At 39.6% G+C, this 20598-nt stretch overlaps 2 protein-coding genes across 2 annotated transcripts in view; both read right to left on the bottom strand.

Annotated features, from left to right (window-relative positions):
- The window catches only part of LOC307001012 (uncharacterized protein), a 573545-nt gene that overhangs the window by 393409 nt on the left and 159538 nt on the right, over nt 1-20598 (bottom strand). The window lies entirely within an intron of this gene.
- Nucleotides 8518-16834, bottom strand: LOC307000924 (uncharacterized protein). The gene is made up of 3 exons (XM_079616911.1): nt 16675-16834; nt 13499-14466; nt 8518-9651 (listed from the first exon to the last, which is right to left on the bottom strand). Exons 1-3 carry the CDS (start codon nt 16706-16708, stop codon nt 9634-9636), a joined length of 1020 nt encoding a protein of 339 aa, XP_079473037.1. The 5' UTR covers nt 16709-16834; the 3' UTR covers nt 8518-9633.

The following is a 20598-nucleotide window of genomic DNA, read 5'->3' as shown; positions in this document are numbered from 1 at the left end:
AACTGATTATTGCACCCTTGAAAGGAGCAGCTTCGTTTAAATTGAGCTGAACTGTTTGTGTGGTTAAAACTAGCGTGTTTGAAATGTTAACAGTTTTCCCCACGTGACGTCAGTTTTCTTATCTTCAGAGATAAACTGTCTGCATAATCGTACTTATATTGACTAGTGCTGGCTCCTTGAAAATTCATATGATACTGTCTACACTGGACGCGGCGCAGCGCGACACGATGATTCATTGATAGTGTTCTTCTTCTGAAGTAGCGGCTACTACACGCAATTCACCTTTGGCTAAGCCCCGCCCCCCTTAGTTACTGTTGCTACCTCCGACAACTTCATCTGGGCTCTGGTTTGGTATCAACATGGCTTATGCTGTGACGGCTCTTCCTGCTGAAATTTTATCAAACTTTTATAAAGCAGCAAATAAAGTGTCCGATAGAAGTAGGCAGAAGGGGCTCAGTGTGCGCTCGAAGGCTATTCAAGACATACGGTGAAACGCAAGCAACAAGGTATCCAAATAGAGGCAAAAGCATACCGGTCACAATCAAAAAATGAACCACCGCATATCCTAATGGAGACGGAGGCTGGGACTAACAATATCAGGAGAAACACTGTTCATGCAAAGCTGGGTAGGTCTCTATTCACTTCACTTCTATAATCGTTATTATTTACAAAGCAATCGGACTAACGTTACGCGAGTATAAAGTTGTATTTATTAGCAGTGTGTGCTAGCGTATCAACAATTGGGTAGAGAACCGAAATCATAACCTAAACCAGCATAAAACTGTCTAATTAGTGTAACTTCACAGTAAGGTTAAAAGCTAAATGTATCTTAGAGCACAAAAGTGTGTTTGTTGATCCTTGAGGGGTTTCGCTGACTGTGAGGACGTCCACACAGTTTAATCCAAAGACGACACTTGTCAGGATTTGACTTCGGTTTTGGGAAGGGGAAAAAACGGACACCTCCCTCCAACCTCTCTGGGAAACGCGTATCTGTGTTACAAATGCCCCAGGCACAATTTATGCATGCATTTTAGATTACTTTTACCATAAGCAACTATTAAGTCTGATTCATATGAAATATTATTTGTGTGATCAAGTGTTTTAACCGATCAATAAATGCATCGCTTGTCTGCCGGCCATATTTCACTTTTAAATGCATGATATCTCTTGCAATGCAACAATCTGTCACACGCTTAAAAATAACCCATCTATATCTTCTCTACAAATATCTTCTCTACAAACAAAGGGAATCATAATACAGGTATTTAATATTAAAATATCTATATGCTCGATAGATTGTTAGATCCATGGAGCTGATCATATTAAACATTTAAACTCCTTGACTGAAGAAGTGGGAAAAACTTCCACCGGTTACACAAACTCATGTATTTATCACGAGGTTGAACCCAGTTATTCATTAGTCCGCTACTTATTGATGCTTTTCTGATATATCTTGAATAACGTGACGCTTCCATAACGCGTTGTTCCCATAACCGAGATGTAAAGCGGGGTTTCTCTGCCTTTTTCCAAGGCTCATAAAAATGGTGGCTTTGCTTGATACAGTCTAATGGTCTAATTCTAACGAAATCCAAATTTTAAACATCTTTTGCTGTAGCAATTTTATGGGCCTTGTAGGCTACACTTCTTATTTGAGATGACTGATGAATGAGCAAAGTTATTTCAGAGCAAGATCGCCCAGTGTAAAGGCAAACGTGATTGGCTGTAGTGAGAACGTGCTACGATTGGCCAGCTCAATGTGGCCGTTATCTGATTGGCTTGAGGAAACGGTGGGTGGTATCCACTTATTTGTGGATTTTTTCTGCACGTCGACGCTAGAAGTGTTTAATAATTTCAGAGTACTCATAACTATTGTTTTTTATAAACTTAGTTGAATTGAGGTAATCAGTTTCCTCAAATGAAATGAGTTAGCTTAACTTGTTGGGTTTTACAGTTAACTTATTGGATTTGACGTTGTATGTGATATTTTGAGCTAGCAGGAACTGTGCAAGTGCAGTTCATTTAAAGTTAGTCATTTCACTGTTTTTACTCAATATAGAGAAGTTTCCGCTATATAAAGTATTTAAATGCAGTGTAAAGTTTAATTGTGTATTATGAAATATCATTGTTTTAGTGAACTCGATTAAAATAAGTTCAGAGTACTCATAACTATAGTTTTTTATAAACTTAATTGAATTGAGGTAATCAGTTTCCTCAAATGAAATGAGTTAGCTTAACTTGTTGGGTTTTACAGTGAAGTGAGTGCTTCTAATTGACTTCACTTTTCTCTGTTGAAACCTATGGGGTCGCTGTGTCCATCTTATATACTGTCTATGGTCTGGCGCCGGCTCTGCCTCAAACTGGCAACCCGCATGAGCGAGCGTCGAGTCTGAGGAGGAGAAACAACGATCTCCAACATTTTGAATTTGGACTGCAGTACCTTCCTTCTTTCATAAAGCACCTTTAAGGTAAAGAAACTGAATACATTTATCAAATTTAAAATAACACTGCATGTTCTTCACTGTATAAATTGATAGATTAGCCTACTAAAGTCATTCAGTCAAGAGCAGAGTATGTGAGCGGGCGTCGTGGTTTTGCTCCCCTACCACTCCATCACGAGTACAATTCATGTCAATGGCGCATAATTTAACTGCATTTCAGCAAGAATTCACACAGCTTGATACAGATGGGTCACTCAAATCATACAACATGCCAAGTTTATTAGATGGTTAACAGCATTAAAAGTTAAATATCATTGCTGCTTTGTGCAGTGCACATTTTGTTTGGAAAGATGAAAATCATTTTTTTTCCCAGTTACTTTATCTATAGCGGATCGCTTCATTTCTTAAAGATTTCTGGTCATTCAAAATCAGATACAGATAAAGTAGCGCTGCAAGATTACATTTGTTTTAATGCATTAGTGAGAGAGGATTACATGTGAATAAATATGTTTAAAATGTGCTTACACCCAATCATATTCAGTAGCCCTCCCGCTCATGTCCATCGCCGTCATCAAAATCTTCACATTCGTAGGAAAAAATGTTTACACACTGTTCCATTAAACCACGTTGAAACTAAGCATTAAATTATCACTCAGCTCCGGGTTCTCCATTTCCCACTCTTCGCTCACTGAGTGTGGTTTGAAATCTCACAAAAGTTCTGTTTATAACATACTGTTTATTAAATAAATAAACAATTCTAGGAGAATAGAGCGTACATACTAACATAGTGATTTTTCTCTTTTTCTTTTGTTGTTTGATTACCATTAATGACATGGACAGCTTCAACTTTATTACGCTACTGTCACTTTATGAACTAATGGATAGATTCAATATATTGACACAACGGATTTTCTACAATATATCGCTTTACCTAAAAAAAACATCTTGTTTTCATAATCCTTGGAAGCCAAACTCGAAATCGAAAATAAAATTAGATTGCACAGCCCTAAAGTGCAAGAAAGATCTCTCTTCTGGATTGCGAATATGAAAATGCATCGTAGACAAATGTCTTGATATTATCACATATAGAAACAATTGGCAAGATAAAATTAGCTTGCTAACGTTTATGTAGCAATAATAAGTAAGTGTCTTATTAGTAGTAAGTGTCTTTTCTTAATTTCTACAGTACTGAAAGCAGAACCGAGAACTACGATACAATGGTCCAACTGCGCAAAGGTCTTGTCTTGGCCCTTCAGTTTCTGTAACAGGCTCATTCCATCAATGACGGTTGTTGATGGCTCTGGGATTTCCTCAGCTGGGGACACGCTCTTCTCCAACTCTCTGGCCAAAGTTGCCTTGTTTGTCTTGCGTAGAGACCCATCCCCGTTAGCTAGGGCCCAAGGCAGAGGTCCCAGAGGATGAGCCAAGACATCACTCATGTGTAGTTGTCGGCTCTGTGCCACCAAGATCATGTGACCAAAGAGGTTTCTGTCAGCCTTCAAGACTACCTGCTTGGCTTGCTCCTGGCTGCGTTGCTTCTTCTTGATCTCTGAGAATGTTTTCATGCTTGGACTGATTCGCGCTTCCAGAGAAGGCAACTGGATGCAGAACTTTGACAGCTCCATCTTCTGAAGACACAGAGCCGTATCAACTTCTTCCAACTGAGAATATAGGAAACACTGTGACCGAGCCGATTCAGAGTGTGCACCAGTTCTGTGTTACCCGTCAAAGACTTCACAGCAAATGGCAGAAGAACGTGCTTCGGCAGCTTGATCCAGCCACAAGTAACAGCAAAGACTAGGTCACTGCCAAAGGAGGTAGCAAGTCGCTGGACTCTTTCAGGGAGACTTCCGCGCTCACTGCCTCCAGTCAGAAGTGTGTGCATGAAGTGGGTCACGGATTCAGGAATGATGGCTTCATCTCATTCTACATCTGGTGGCCACTCCTGCTTGGTGTCTTGGTTTTTTATGTCATTTCTCATCAGCACTACAGCTTTCGTTACAACATCCTCAGATTTGATAGATCTGGCGTGCTGTAGTTCCATCTTTAAAGAGCGCGCGGTTTTCACAAGCTCGGCCATGGTCAGGCTGTCGGGATAGAGAAGAAGCCTCCCATTGTCATCAGGTATGATATGAATGGACTCAGCCAGCTCACTTTCCACTCTACGGCGAAGGTGTTTCTTGGTTGAGGGCTTGATCTCGGTGACAGCAAGGGCCTTCATGGATGACTCGAATCGTGATGCAAGGTATGTCATCGGCAGTACCTGTGGGTTTGTAAAGAGTTCGTTCCGAATGTACGAGTACAGTTCTTCATAGGAATACTTTTCTGCTGTCTGATATAGTTCTTCTGCATTCCCACTTTGTTCCTTTGCCTTGGAGCTGGCGGCAGGCTCGGCGACACGCGTGTATGCTCGATAGCAGGATGTGTGATAATGTCCCTCAGCAGCAACAAGCTCTCTACTAGTGATAGCAAGCATCCGCTGGTCTAACTTGATGCCTGCTGCTTTCCCGATCCGGTCATCTGCACGTAACTCAGAACATTGTATGAGAGGTTCCCTCGTGTTTTGGTACTTGCTTAATTTCACACAGAAGATACACAGTTCATCATAAACCCTTGACATGCTTGGAACACCCCGAGATGCCCTCCTTGAAGTCCCTTCTTCTGCATTCTCAAAAGCTGAGGAAAATGGCTCTCTTGTGATAGCATCTAAGAGTTTCTTCTTCGTGAAAATACTGCGGCACTTGCGATGATATAGCACTGGTGGAATTTCTCGCTCGCTCAACTCTTTAGCAATGTCTAGAATTGGGATATGTCCTCTTATTTCTGCTGCTCTCAACAAAGTTTTCCATGAGTCCAGGTTCTTGGGTGACACCAAGTGTGAGTCGGAATCCTCGTCAGAGCAGTGGATGATGCAATCCATGCGGGACTGTTTCCTTTGCAGGGACTTGCCGAGTCCATCACTTATACAGAAAACCATCAAACCTTGCATTCATATTAATACTAGGCATAAATGGCATTATAAAACCCAAATTTGCCCTCCAGGTGGGCATTCCGTCATGTGAAAACTATGAAATAACCGTCCAGTGAGTTTAGTCCAGTTTAAGTTAATCAATTTTAAGATAATTTAGTTTACTTCCATTCACATTGAAAAGTTGCCACCAAAACCTTTACAAAACCTCTGATCAAGATTAAAAGCCTAAAGCCTAAACTTACAGCTAAAGTCTAGTCAACCGAACGTTACCTCTAAGTTAGTTGGCCTAACAGTTGAGATGCTAACGGACTTTTCCAGAAGACACTAAACCATTTTTATAAAGTAAATATTCAACAGAAGCGTGTTATTTACATGAAAGAATGTGTCAGAAACATATTTATGTACTATTTGTGTAATTTTGGGGACTAAACTTACCTGAAATTAGTAAAAACCACAGTGAGAGACGGAGTTGCTGCTTGTCGTCAGTTGAGCTCCCCGCCCGTTTCCATGGTAACTCCATTTCAAATCTGGTTCAAATGCAACTTGGATATACAAATCTAGTGATTGTAAACTAATGTTAAGAAGTACACATTTGTTAACAAGTGCTGTACTTAACATTATAAGAATGTTCAGCAAATAACATGTTCCCAGAATGTTTTATGATAGCCTAAATATAACACTCAGAAAATACAAATAACATTATGAGGACTATCAACTTTATGAGAACGTTCAACAATCACAAATAATGTCATAAAGACAATAACATTAATAACGTTATATGAACGTTCCGAAAACATTATTTTAATAACGTTTTGTAAAAATCGTCCATACATTTTATAACTTTCCAATAGAAGGCAGTGTAGAGTGTTTTCTTTTCTTTTATATTTTTTACATCTCAAAACAATGTTCAATTCAAAGATATCGACTTTATTATGCCTATTAATATGTACAATATATTTTAGTTTGCTTGGGATTAATATTAGATCACTGTTATTATGGTATTGGACGTTTGTGTATTTTTTGAAAATAATTCTAATACATAAAAGTAGGAAAATGACTAATTCTAAAAAAAGTATAAAAAGCTGGGCCTGTGGAAAGGTTATCATGTTATAATTAACTTATATTAACCCCATAAACAATTTAGTATAGGTATGGTTTTGCCCACCCATGGTACCAATATCTGGTCTGGCCCATGGACTATAAGTGGAAGAATAACTATTCATTTTAAAAACAGCAGTGAAGAACAAATTGAAAATAAAACTGTTAAGCTTTTACTTTCCTTCATCAAAGAGCATGAAGCAAAATGATATACAAGAATAAAACTTTCTGACTTTGTTCTTTGGAGAGGAACTCCGCTGTAAGAGTTGTAACGTAAATGACTCGGACTCTGGGTCCATGCGAATTAGCTCAAGAATATAGGGAATTTTGGAAATATTAATAATCATAACTCATGGTCATAATTCATAAATCGCATATACATTTACTTTATCAATTTTTTTTTGGTATTTACCTCTTAATGGCCTGGTCTCATTTATCAAATCAGTCACTTGTCCACCACGTGTACCTATGTAAGATAGCTTATCACAGATCAGCAAAGGGTATTACCGTATTTACAAACTCCAAGAAAGTTTATCTTCTGGCCACGAACCTAAAGCTTTCTGAGTTCATGAATTTAAAACTACTCAAAGTAGTCAATAATATCGAGCGTGTAGCTTTTAGATCTTTGGCATTTCAGTGACTTCATAAAGTGGGCTTTTCAAACACAGAGACAGTCAAAGTATGAAATGGGTTTTAATAAATGTCAAAACTAGAGATTACATGAGCTAGGCTACAACTATAAACGTACGTAAAAATGCAAACATTAAAACAAACAAACATTTAAACAAACAAGAACATAAGAAATAGCGTGATCAGAGTGAACGAAATGAAAGCGAGAAAATAAGAGATAGAGAAAATAGCTGGTAATGATTACAGACAGAAACCTAATTTCAAGAGGCACCTGGAATCAGCTTTAGAGAGGTCAATACTTGCTAGTTTGTTCTCTGTTCGGTGTATGCTGAGAGGCAGGGAGCGCGGACGGTGTCCTGTTGGTGCTGCGTCTTCCGGTGTCGCGGGAAGCTTAAAAGGCTCACTGAATGTAACATTTACCGGAAAATAAGATTCATCTCCCGTGAAGGAAGAGGCAAATAACTTAGTTGCAAGAACGGCAGCTACGACTCAAACATGTGTTGTCCGAGGGAGCAGGCCGGTGCCCTTCTCAGATGTTCCTTGGAGAAGCGTTGCGTGGGGGAGAAGAGGCAGGAGGTTATGGAGACAGATCAGACTCATTAATAATTCACGCAGAAAACCTGATTCACACATGCTTAGACAATTTCACATGCATGAAACCTAATTCACGTACACAAAAAAAATTCACGTGCGTGGAAATTTTTTTTTTCCACAAAAAACAATTCACATGCGCAAAATACAATGATATATTCATAAAATACATTTCACAAATGCAAAACACAATTCGTAGATATACAACTGTGTGCAAAAACCTTTGAGTGTTTAAAATGTACGAGTTTATCCCTGAATGTGGACGTGCAATCGTCATTCACGTGTGAATCGCCTCGGATGTGTGTGTGTGTGTGTTTTTGAGACTTTCCTGGCAGAGCTCTTGACCCACGCGGGTCTGTCGTACTCTTTAGCCAATCAGATGCGAGCTTACCATTCAACCAATCATATATGGAATCCCCTGAGAGTGCATTCGAGGAGCACAGTTCTGCGCACCATTTGCGCAATACGGATTAATTAGAACGGAAATGAAGCCTCAATGAAGCTTTCAATCCAGCATGGCGAACGAAGAACGGGTACGAGTTTAGTTTATTTAATAAAAGTCTGAGTATACACGGTTTATCGTTTACAGGGCCCCTGGTCCACGGATCGATCTTTAGAAATTAATATGAAAATCGATTCAGAATTGGTGAATCGATTTTTTTCAACACAGCCCTATTGCTTTTAGTCTTTACACGTCTTTCTTTTTACTATCTTTATTGCAGTTTAATTTATAATTAGCGTTACTGTAACTGTCTTGTTGCAACCGTCTATTTTTTTTTTTTTACTTTTAACTTAGGTTTTCTGACTAGAAAACTGTAACATTCTTGATTGAATGTGTAAACCAGGGGTGCCCAATCCTGCTCCTGGCGATCGACTGTCCTAGGGATGGCTGACAGCTAGATTAATAGATAGATATACATATATAGATAGATTATAGATAGCCTATATATAAATACATATATAGATTATAGATACATATCTAGATACATAGATAGATTCATATAGATAGATACTTAGATAGATAGATAGATGGATGCCCAGAACTCATGATCCACTAACTTACTGGAAAGAGAGAGCAGTAATCTTTCCTCATTGGTGTTAGGAATTGTTTTTCTGCGCATTTCAGCACTAACTCAAAACGTGCGTACATGTACACCACCTCCTGAGCTGGCGTAGGATTTGAGCGTGCCGTACGCCAACGTCCATATTGATAAATCGCAAAGTCACCGTGGTTTTGGGTGTACGCCAGGTGTACGCTGGAAATTTGGTGTACGCACTTTTGATAAATGAGGGCCAGTGTGAACACTTGTAAGGTTTTTCTCCAGTGTGGATCCTCTTATGTGTTTTAAGATTTGATGACAGACTGAAACTCGTCACAGTGTGGACATTTTTCATTTCACGTTTTTGTCCAGTGTGAATTCTCTGGTGCACTTTTAAATCGCTCCCTGTAGTAAAAATTCAAAGCACATGTACTCTCTCACACCAGTGTGGGTTTTCTGATGAACTATTAAATGTTCCAGACGTGAAAAACACTTTCCACATAAATGACATGAATGGGGCTTTACTTTTGTATGCAATTTTAGGTGCATCTTCAGGACTGAAGACCACAAAAAAGTTTTTCCGAGACTGAATCTCTTGTTGCAGTGTGAACACTTGTATGGCTTCTCTCCAGTGTGGATGTTTATTTGAATCTTAAGGTTTGCAGATTGTGAGAAACTCTTGCCACTCAGATCACATGTGAACGGCTTCTCTCCAGTGTGAACTCTCATGTGACGCTCAAGATGTTGGTTGTTTGTGAAACTCTTTCAACACTGAGTGCAGGTGAAAGATATCTTGGCTCTTGGTTTGAGAGCAACACAAAGGTTTTTCTCCAGTTATGACTTGCTTTTTCCTCTTCAACTTCACTCAATTCTTCTTTCTCCTCTGAAATAAAAGTAAAAATTATTAATTTACAGTAACTCGTAATAAAACAGAGAAATGTGAAGGACATAAAAGTGAACCCTGATGTAACATTGGACAGTAAACAATTGCTATACAAAATTTTTCCATGAATGAGGAACATTGATCTTCAAATTAGGGGCGGGCGATCTTCCCAAAACTTCATGTAACAATCTTATAACAAACAATCACGAATCTGAATCACGATCTACCCAATTTTGAGATGTACTATAGAGAATATTCAGGATGGAACAAGCGTATGGACGTATCTATTTGCAAAAATTAAAACATAGTATTGCATTAAACATTCAGTTGTCAAAATAGTCAAACCAGTGGTAGACCAATATTGGATTTTTATGGCTAATGCCGGTATCTTAAAGAGGAGGAGGGTTGTCAATGGCAAATACAATGCCTATATATACTGCTGGGCGTTTTAATCAAAAATAGATATTTTTTTCAGATTCTGTCGATTTCACGGAATATAATGGTTTTTCGTCAGGGGTACAGGGAATGTATGCATGTATGTATTTATGTGTAATATATATATATATATTAGTGGTGGGCCGTTATCGGTGTTAACGTGCTGCGTTAACGTGAGACTCTTATCGGGCGATAAAAAAAAATATCGCCGTTAATCTATTCTCAAAGTTGCGTTGGGAGCTGGGTCTATACTACGCAAGCTATGATGACTTTTCACCTTGATATTTTAGCGCGGATGTATACCTAGCCGAATTGCACTGTAGGGGGCGAGAACGAGTCTTCGAACCTGTGTGTATGCCTACTGTGAAATTACCACATCAAACGTGACGTGCTAACATGAATGCAGCTATGAAGCCGCCGGGTTTGCTTCAGGGAAAATTTATTTTTAAGAAGCTTCCCAATGGAAACCTCGACAAGACTAAGGTTGTTTGCACCTTGTGCAATGTGGAATTAGTTTACTGTAGGAGTTCTTCCAGTCTCAAGTACCACCTAAACGCAAAGCATCCCTCAGCTAATGCGGGGCCAAGGCCAAGCACTGATGTAGCGCAGGGGAAAACTCGTCGTCAAACTACTATGTTTGAGTGCAACCGAGGCAAGCCCGTCAGCACAGCTCTATCAGCCAAGCTAACTAATCTCCTCGCTCAGTGGATTGCCACCAGCTGCCGGCCCATCAGCGTGGTTGAAGATGATGGCTCGAGCTTGTTCTCCAGGCGGTCACAGGTGACCCATCTTACAAACTACCTGTGAGGCGAACTATCATGAGGAGAATACATGACCAGCACACCACAGAGAAAGCCGCAAAATATGAGGAGATGGTAGAGGTGTGTAGCACTGACTGGGGACCATTGGACATCTGTCAACAACGATAACTACCTCGGCGTTACTGTACACCTCATCGATGCCAGCTGGGAACATCACTCCTTCGCTTTAGGTAGGCTATGTAATTTTAAATTACATAATTTCATTTAATTAATTACCACGACACCACGAATTACCACCACATTATGTTTGCTTCTTGATGATTGCTAGTTGTTTACTACTAATAGTGAACTTATTCTGATCTACTTTGTCTGTCTGTTAGGTGTGATGAAAACAGAGCGTCACTTTGCAGAAGCGTGTGCCAGGCAGTTTCTCGACGTCGCTAATCAGTGGGGGATAGATGACAAAATCAGCACTATTGGAACAGACAGCGCTCCTAATATAGTGGCAGCAGGGAGGATACTGCCATTCGAGCATTTGCCCTGTGTTGCGCATGTTGTACAGAGAGCTATTGTAATGTCACTTCGGGAAGGTGATTTTGATGGTGCACTGGCCAAGTGCCGTAAAGTGGTCGGACATTTCAAACACAGTCCGGCCAACTCAGACGAGCTGAATGTCCAGCAAACCTCCCTTGGAGAAGTTGAGGAGCGACTCGTGCAAAATGTTCCAACACGGTGGAATTACACCCTTGAGATGAAGATAAAGCGCGGGATGCGCAACAGAGACGCACTGCACACAACGCTGTCTCAGCAGAAGCACAATCTGGCCCTCCCAACAAATGCTGAATATGAGAAGTTGACAAAGCTAGAGAAACTGCTGGAGCCATGCAGGTATGGTCTACAAAGATGGCGCGTTCATGAATTGGCATACAAGTTCTTTTAAATGTCACTTTGTATTTAAGAAACACGTGCCCTTAAATGTAATGTGATTAAGAACTTAAAAAATGTGTAATCTGAGTTAAATGAATCGGTCATTAATTATTTATTGCTCTGTTTCTGTGTGTGTGTGTGTCTGTGTCTGTCTGTCTGTCTGTGTGTGCACATCACTGAGCTCCTTGGTGGGGATAAGTATGTATCCTGCTCTGTGGTTCTACCTTCCCTGTGCCACCTCCAGCACGCGATGAAGATCGCAGATGATGATCCTGCCTATATTGTGCGATTCAAGGCTGCCTTCACCAAGGACCTCAACCAGCGGAGCCAGAAAATAAACCTGGAATGGCTTAAGGTATGTCAGACTGACCAGAAGATAACTGCATTGTTTGACCATTATAGACTGTTAAGCCAGTAGATCGGTCAATGAATAGATGAATGAGTCGTGAAGAAACATGGAGGTTGGATTTGGAAAGTGAAATTTTCATCAATCAATAATTATTATTTTTTATTCATCAAAGCTGGCGACTGCTCTAGATCCACGATTTAAGGACCTCAAGTGCTTGCCCAGAGCAGAGAGGGAGCCAGTGTGGGCAAAGCTAAGTGAGTTGGTGAAGAGAGAAGAAGGAGGAGAACCCTGAGCCACCCAAGAAGAAAACAGCCCTGCTACTGATGGGATCAGACTCAGAATCAGATGAGGAGACACCAGAAGACAGTACTGTGGAGAGGTACAAGGTAGAGCCCAGTGCCAGTCTAGATCAGTGTCCACTGAAGTGGTGGTCGGAGCACACTGCTGTCTATGGTAAGATGGCCCACATTGCCCGTAAATACTTGGGGACTCCTGCCACAACTGTCCCATGCTAGATACTTTTTTTTCTTTAGCAGGCCATATTGTGCATAAGAGGAGATCTAGTTTGACAGAGCTTGGACTGATTGACACAAAGCTAATGACTGTAAAGCAGTTCATCACGACCTCTTATGTAGGCCTACAGTTCAAAATTCATGTTTATCTGAATAAACAGTTAGTAAAACAAGTACATCTTATTGAACATGATTTATTTTCATCACCAGTTATCATAGTAGAACAGCTTTCTCAAGCAGTTTGTGATGCATTTTGGAAACAGGAGATGAGCCCCTGGTCTAATGCGCCACCTGGCTTGAGAAACCCGTTCTCAAAGACTTACTTTTAGTCATTATTTGGGTAGCACACATATTCTGAATGAGCCATTTTAATCTAGATAAATTCCAAGATTACAGTGAGATTAATCTAGATTAAAATTTTTTATCTATGCCCACCACTAATATATATATTTAAACATTGTAAGGACAAATACAAATGTATTGTAAAATACATAAAGTTTTTAAAGCTAACAATTTAGTTTAAAATATAATCAAAATAACAAAATAATTAAATTATATTAAGTGTGTTTTTACTGGGTGTGTAATTTCAGTCATTTCAATGAAGACCTTTGAGTTTGTGTTTTAATAAACGGTATTATTATTATCACTATTAATCGAAGTACACTCTAATGTACAATAGTAATAAGGTGCGTTCTAGTCATCTTGTAAAGGAGTTGAACGCACATGAACGCCACCACAATGTCGTAAACTAACTTACACAGAAGAGTCTGTTTCTCAACACATAAAGATAAACTACTCGCTGTTCTGATTCCAGACTGTGATTGTCTTTCATACGAGTGAATAAAGAAGATAACTGAACAAACCTCTGCATGGATCTTCATGTGTATCTTCAGGCGACTTTTAAAGGCGAAACTCAATCCACACTGATCACACGTGTGCAGCTTCTCTCTGCTGTGGATCCTCTCATGTCGTTTTAGATCTGCCAAACGACCGCATCTCTTGTCACAGTGTAAACAGTTGTAAGGTTTTTCTCCAGTGTGCATAATCTGGTGCAGTTTTAAATTTTGTGCTGAAGTAAAAGTCTTCTCACACTCAAAGCACATATGAACTCCTACACCAGTGTGAATTATTTGATGTGTTTGTAAACTATACAGCCGTGAAAAACTTTTTCCACACACAGAACATGAATGTGGCTTCTTCTTCGTATGAACCACCAGGTGTGTCTTCAGGTCTGATGCCCTAAGAAATGTTTTGCCGCACTGATCACATCTGAACGTCTTCTCTCCGATGTGGATCCTCATGTGAACATTAAGGTGTCCTGATTGAGCGAAACTCTTCCCACATTGATCACATGTGTGAGGCTTCTCTCCAGTGTGGATCCTCATGTGTCGATTAAGATTTGGTTTTTGTCTGAAACTCTTCCCACATTGATCACATGTGAACGGCTTCTCTCCTGTATGAACTCTCATGTGCTGCTTAAGATTACGTTTGTCTATGAACCTCTTCCCACATTGAGTGCAGGGCAGCGGCTTCTCTCCAGTGTGAACTCTCATGTGAATCTCTAGACTATCTTTCCTTGAGTAACTTTTCCCGCACTGATCACATGAGAACGGCTTCTCTCCAGTGTGAACGCTCATGTGATGGTCAAGATTACGTGTGTTTGAGAAACTCTTTCCACACTGAGTGCAGGTGAAAGATTTCTTGGCTCTTCTTTTTTTTTTAAATGTTTTTTTAGTCTTTGAGCGACTCAAAGGTTTTTCTCCAGGTTTGACATGATGTTCCTCCTTCACTTCTCTCAGTTCTTCACTCTCCTCCTTCACTTCCATCAGGTCTGAAATTAAATAATTTTTTTTTAATTTTCAGCATATTAAAATAATTAAAAGAAAGAAATATAAAGTGAATATAAAAAAATGCCCATTTGGGGTGTCAAGGGCTAAACAAAAAGGCTTCCTTTGTTCCAAATGCTGTAACTTTAGATAACTTTACGATATCACCACAAAATTTGATCTGGATGCAGTTCACATGTAGCGGGACTTCACCACAAAACAAAAGAAAAAAGAAAGAATGTCCTCCCACCTTATTTCCTTCCTGAGATATTGCGTGTCAAATAAGAATGTAAAATTATACGAAAAATGTAATATTTTCTTTTATAAGCAGTTTCTCAGGATGTCTGAGAATATCTGCTGCTTGATCTTCAGGGTTTCCCATACATTCATTAATTTGTGGCGGCCCGCCACAATATCAACGCTGACCGCCACGGATTGTTTTTCAGATTTTTAAGCTATTTAATATGGGTAAAATTGTATTTAATTGTAGAGTTGCGCACAGCTCCCTCCCTCTCCCTCCCTCACAAACTGACAACGGAGGCGTGAACAGCCCCTCCTCTTCGAGCACGATCTGAATAAAAACATGAGCATGCGTTGGAGGCGGAGGACGGATTGTTGCCGGTGCTTATTCCCCCAGAGAAGAAGTTAGTCTATGTTAAACGCTGTCGCGTTTCCATTACAGATTCGCGCAAAACTTTTGCAATTTTTCTAAATATCGATAAAAAACTATTGCGAAATGACGGTGTTTCCATTAACCGAAGTTATGCGACTAAAACGTAATTTTTTCCTCTCGCGATCAGTCATTCCAAAAATCATGGCAACGGACGTTGGTAGGTTTATATACATCACAGCCACCGCACTAGACATTATTATTATTAATGTAAAGAGACGTAGGCCTAAGCGTGTTATCCAAGCATTAATGGCATGGAAATACCCTTTTATACTGTGAGCGGCACATATGAGGCGTTTTCTCACTCATTTCTGCTCCGAGGTCTTGATTGTGGCATTTCTTTGAGGTTTAGAATCCAGTATTCCTGTAATTATTTTGTCTTTTATGTAAGGAGTCAATTATTCCGCTTATACTACAGTTACCACACCTCGAAATATTGTTCAGATGATGTATTTCAAGACGTTTGTAAAGTTTTTGTCATTAAAACGTGCTTGTATGTAGGACATCTAAACCCATGCTCCGTTGCTAATTCCAGAACGTCATTGTAGAGTTAGCGGAGGTTTGAGCCGCTGATAGCAGAGTAATGCTGGGACACACTTAACGACTGACACATTCTCTGACTGTGAACGCAGCAGATTTTAAACACCGCTGTGAACACAGACTGAACGTGCGCATGATCATAATTATCAAATTACATTCTTACAGTAAGTGTGTCCCCGGCTTTATGCAGTTATTAAAGCAGTTATGAGAGAGAGAGAGAAGCATGTGCATCAATATTATTATTTATTTATTAATTCAATTCGTTTTAATTAATTTGTTCATTCTTTTTGTCTATTAGTGACAGACTAGCCTAATAAATGAAACACAAAGCCCTTTTAACAAACTATCAATTTATTTAATTAGTAAATAAATTGATACGGTTGACTACGCGCAGTGATCTGGAGCTGTAATCCGGTCAAGACCTGCCGGAACTACTTTAGCCGTGCGGTTCCCTGAAAATAACTGCACACTGTAGAACGTTTGTCAACCAATCAGAGAGAGAGAGAGAGAGAGAGAGAGAGAGAGAGAGAGAGAGAGAGAGAGAGAGAGAGAGAGAGAGAGAGAGAGAGAGAGAGATGGCTGCGAAAAATGTGAACCAGATATAAATGTAAAATAAGAGAAACGTCAACCAATCAGATTCAAGCATTCAATGGCCCTGCAGTATAATAATTTAATAAAGAACTCTGTCTCGTATTCTGTATGTAAAAGAGGTATAATAATATATATAGCTATGAGAGAGAGAGAGAGAGAGAGAGAGAGAGAGAGAGAGAGAGATGTGAAGTATAAATGTAAAATAAAAGAGGTATAATAATATTTATTTTAACCTGATGTTGACAATCAATATGAACATTTCTCAAACCTCGCTTTACTGACCATTTTTGAAAACCAAAAATTAAAATGTTTGTACAATTTCATAGTTTAACTGTTTATCTAAATGTGAAGAAGTGCTTGAATGTTTCTAACATGAATGTTCTGAATAAATGAATGAATAATAAACACCAACCTCTTTGTTCTTCAGGATCTTCAGTGTGTTTCATTCTGCAGGGTTCTGGATCACTCGTGTTCTCACTGTCCTCTTTAATAAACTCAGTCTCTGCAGATTTCAGCTCTTCCTGATGCTCGTCTTCACTTGTAGCTGATGGGGATATTCCTGCCTTTATTGGGGAATTACAATGGGAGGAGCTTCACTGATGATGAATTACAGTGGGAGGAGCTTCACTGATGATGAATTACAGTGGGAGGAGCTTCACTGATGATGAATTGCAGTGGGAGGAGCTTCACTGATGATGAATTGCAGTGGGAGGAGCTTCACTGATGATGAATTACAGTAGGAGGAGCTGATCTAGATAAATAAAAAAGATATCAGTTACTGAGTTTGTTTTATGCTCATGGACAACAGAATATACATATTGTAAAATCTTCCACGTATAAACACTGGTAAGAAAAGCCATTATAAGCATAAACAGAAGTAAATCTACATATTTGTCACCAACAAATACCCTCAGTCTGCTGACACCAATGAAATGAGCTTTAAGTGTCAATTTAAAGGAGATCTGAAGACATCAGCATAATAAATGAGGTGAAAACAGGAACTATTGTCATGAAATAAAGAGTGTTTTCAACAGATCTGTTAATACTGATGAGCCTCAGACTATCAACACTCATTCAACAAGCCATTCAGGATCATCAGCAGATCATCTCACTTTATTCTGAGTGTTTGCTGTTAGAAACACATTATTTGAGTCAGGATATATTACTATAAAACTATATTGAACTAAACTGAAAGACAAGATATTAAAATAAAATACTGTTATTTCTCACAATATTACACCTTAGTGTTGGGCGATATGCTCCATTTTCATATCGTCCTATCGTCAGCCTGTGAGATCGGCGATACACGATATTATCGTGAGGGGGCGGGGCTTACTTATTTGATTATTAACTTGCTTTTTTACTTATTAATTTGCTTGTTTTATTAATTCGTTTTATATATGAGAATCTTTTTCTATTTTGCTGGTAAAGGTGGAGTGTTTATTAATAGGCTAAATCAGGTTATTTCCCGGTATAGTGAGATAAAAAAAAGATAAAAAAATCATTTTTGTATCTGACTCAGAGTATTTCAAAATGTCAGCGGGAAATTTACGGACATCCTCTCATGCCGTTACAGAGGCAGCATTCTGACTGTAGGCTATTTCTGCATGAGATTAGAACACGTTTTAATAATTTCTTGGATCAGGAAAGATCGGAGTTTGGGATTATGTCCTCCTACCAGTGCTCCCTCTGTCTGGATGCACTTCACATATGCGCTCTTCAATAAGCGCAACGAACGCTGTTCAGGTGTTCTGGCGTCCCTCCACCTCCCAAGCTCCACCTGCATAATTTAGACATCTTGCTACCATACTCATCATCCAAGCATTATTAGTCCCACTGGGGGGTGCATCTAAGCTCGAGTTGAAGCTGCTTCCATAGAAAAACATTTCTATGGACAAAACGCATTTGAAAATGAACGGTGCATGGTGAGCACACGAAACACGTTATTGAAATAATCTGACCTTTCTTTTAATTTTATTATTCATTTGTGTTTAAGTTGCTCAAATTGCTTTTACGTCGCTTAGCCAGGCAACAGACAAGTGACCAATCCTGAGTGGCGATGCCACTACACACTAGTGATGTTACATTCGTGAGCGAATCGTTCTTTTTGAACAAATCTTTTAGGTGAACGAATCGTTCTCGTAATCCATTGACTGGACTTTAAATTTCTCGTTCACTAAAATCCTATTAGCAGCGCATGCGCAGCTCAGTGAACCGGGTAGCTCTGTGGACTTTTTCATCCTATCAAATAATGACTAAACCTCGAGCCAATAGCCTTTGAGTATGAGATGTGACGGAGCATGGGTTTTCTTGAATGTAGTGAACGAGTTGATTGAGTCTGAACGAGAGAGAGATCTCATTCGTGAACGAGTTGAACGAACTGGTATGATGAACATGATGAACATATCGCATTAGGCTTGTGTATTTTACGGCTGCAACGATTCCTCGATTAAAGTCGAGTATACGATTTTAAAAAATCCTCGATTGCAATTTACCCGTTTCGAGTAACCGGCAAAATACCGGAAGTGGCGCATTCCACAGACGAGAATCCATAAACCGCATTATTACATCGTTTTCTAAGGCTACGCAATCTATTTAAAAACATTTACAATCACAATATGACATAGTGCTATCATGAAATCAATAAGGCTGTGATATGTGCAAAAAAATATTTTAAAAAATATGCGCTGGGAGGTTTTTTTCCCCCACCGAGAAGCATGACGCTTTAATGCGTGCAGATTGTGTTAAAAGTACCTCAGCTCCGTTCACAGTAAGCGCTGCTACACACACACACACACACACACACACACACACACACACACACACACACACACACACACACACACACACACACACACACACACACACACACACACACACACTCACTCTCTGCATATGCTGTTAGTTTAGGTTTCCAATAATGTGCATTTGGGAACGCAAAACCTCGGACGCGTGTTTCAGTTGCACTGTCATCATTTATATGCGTGTCGGCGTCTCGGGTTTCTCCAACTCCATCTCTGCGTGCTGTGAGTTTGTGTGGCTTATAACAGTCATCTGCTTGCAGTGTGCGCCATTTCACAAGATTCGTAACGCAACTAATTTATAAATATACGCTAACACAGGAGAATACATAAATATCTTTCTGAAATATATGCTAATTGTTGTCCATCGCGATTTCAAAATAAAAGTTTAACCCTTGCACTGAGTTTGCATGTTTTGACGTGCTCTGCACGCGCCAGACTCTACGCCTCATTCGCGCCACAGGATTTTTTACGCGCGTAACGCGTCTTTGCATTGACTTAACATTGAAATCACTCGCGCCTGACGCTCTATTCGTGTCCGGTGTGAACGCACCATTAGTCCCGTGCGAATCGGCATCTCTGTGATTTGGCGGGGTCGTATATAATTTTTTCAAGGTTTTTGTTTCCTTTTTTGTTGGAAAAAGGAGGTCTTCTTAGTCTCTGGAGAGGCTCAATGGGGTCGTAACTTAAGTGTCAGAAAGCAATCTAAACCCAGCCATGTCGGAGCCATGACGGTGCTTTAGATTGTCGAGAGTCTTGATCTCCATCATATCCGAGTTCAGAGTGTAAAAGTAAGAAGGAATGTGCAGTTTGTGCAGGGAGAAATAGACTCATGATTCTTGCCCATTCGTTACACCAGCTTCACTTATTACTAACCAGACTGACTTTATTTCTGTCAGACGTCTACAGAAGTTATTGTGAGAATTAACAGAGGTTTAGATGTTGATGATTTATTCATCATTGATCATGATCATGGTTTGCTTTAGTTGGGCTCTTGACCCTTGAGTTTAGTAAGTTGCTTCTTTTACAGCAATTGCATGTGTTTTCAGAAAACATTTCTGAACTGACATAAAGCAGATCAACGTGTCTTTTTTAATGGTCAAACTTCTGCATTATAACGGTGAAGGAATTCTAGTATGGTAGCATGAAGAATATGAAAGAAGGGTCTCTTGTTCTCTAAGAAGTTACTGGCAACATCTGTTCCTCATTATGTAAAGGAATGTTTCCTATATCATGAATCTCTACGCCAGGATGGGGGAGCAGGGGGAACGGTCCCATTCTCCCCATTATAACAGTCTAAGGTCCTCTTGGCTGCCGATGTACTTGTGGCTAAACTAGCCAGAAACTGACCATATATGGACTTATTATTCTATATATTGTATTCCTATATGATGGAAGGCATGTATTCTTATTGGTGAACTCTGTGCAACTCCCCTCATATCCTTATATACTCAGACAAAGTTCAAATAAAGTTGAGAAACTTTCTCCCTCAGCGCTAGGTCATTGTTCATCTTACAAGTGGTTTAAGCAACTGC

This window comes from Phoxinus phoxinus (assembly GCF_949152265.1).
Source record: "Phoxinus phoxinus genome assembly, chromosome: 1".
NCBI lineage: Eukaryota > Metazoa > Chordata > Actinopteri > Cypriniformes > Leuciscidae > Phoxinus > Phoxinus phoxinus.
The sequence above is the reverse complement of the archived record's forward strand: the minus strand, read 5'-3'. Positions and strand labels throughout refer to the sequence as shown.

Bases quoted from the DNA above. Each gene is read 5' to 3' on its own strand.
- LOC307000924 (XM_079616911.1), bottom strand. From the start codon at position 16,708: ATGAAACACACTGAAGATCCTGAAGAACAAAGAG. The intron at 14,467-16,674 runs GTTGGTGTTTAT...ATTTAATTTCAG, and splicing joins AGATCCTGAAGAACAAAGAG to ACCTGATGGAAGTGAAGGAG.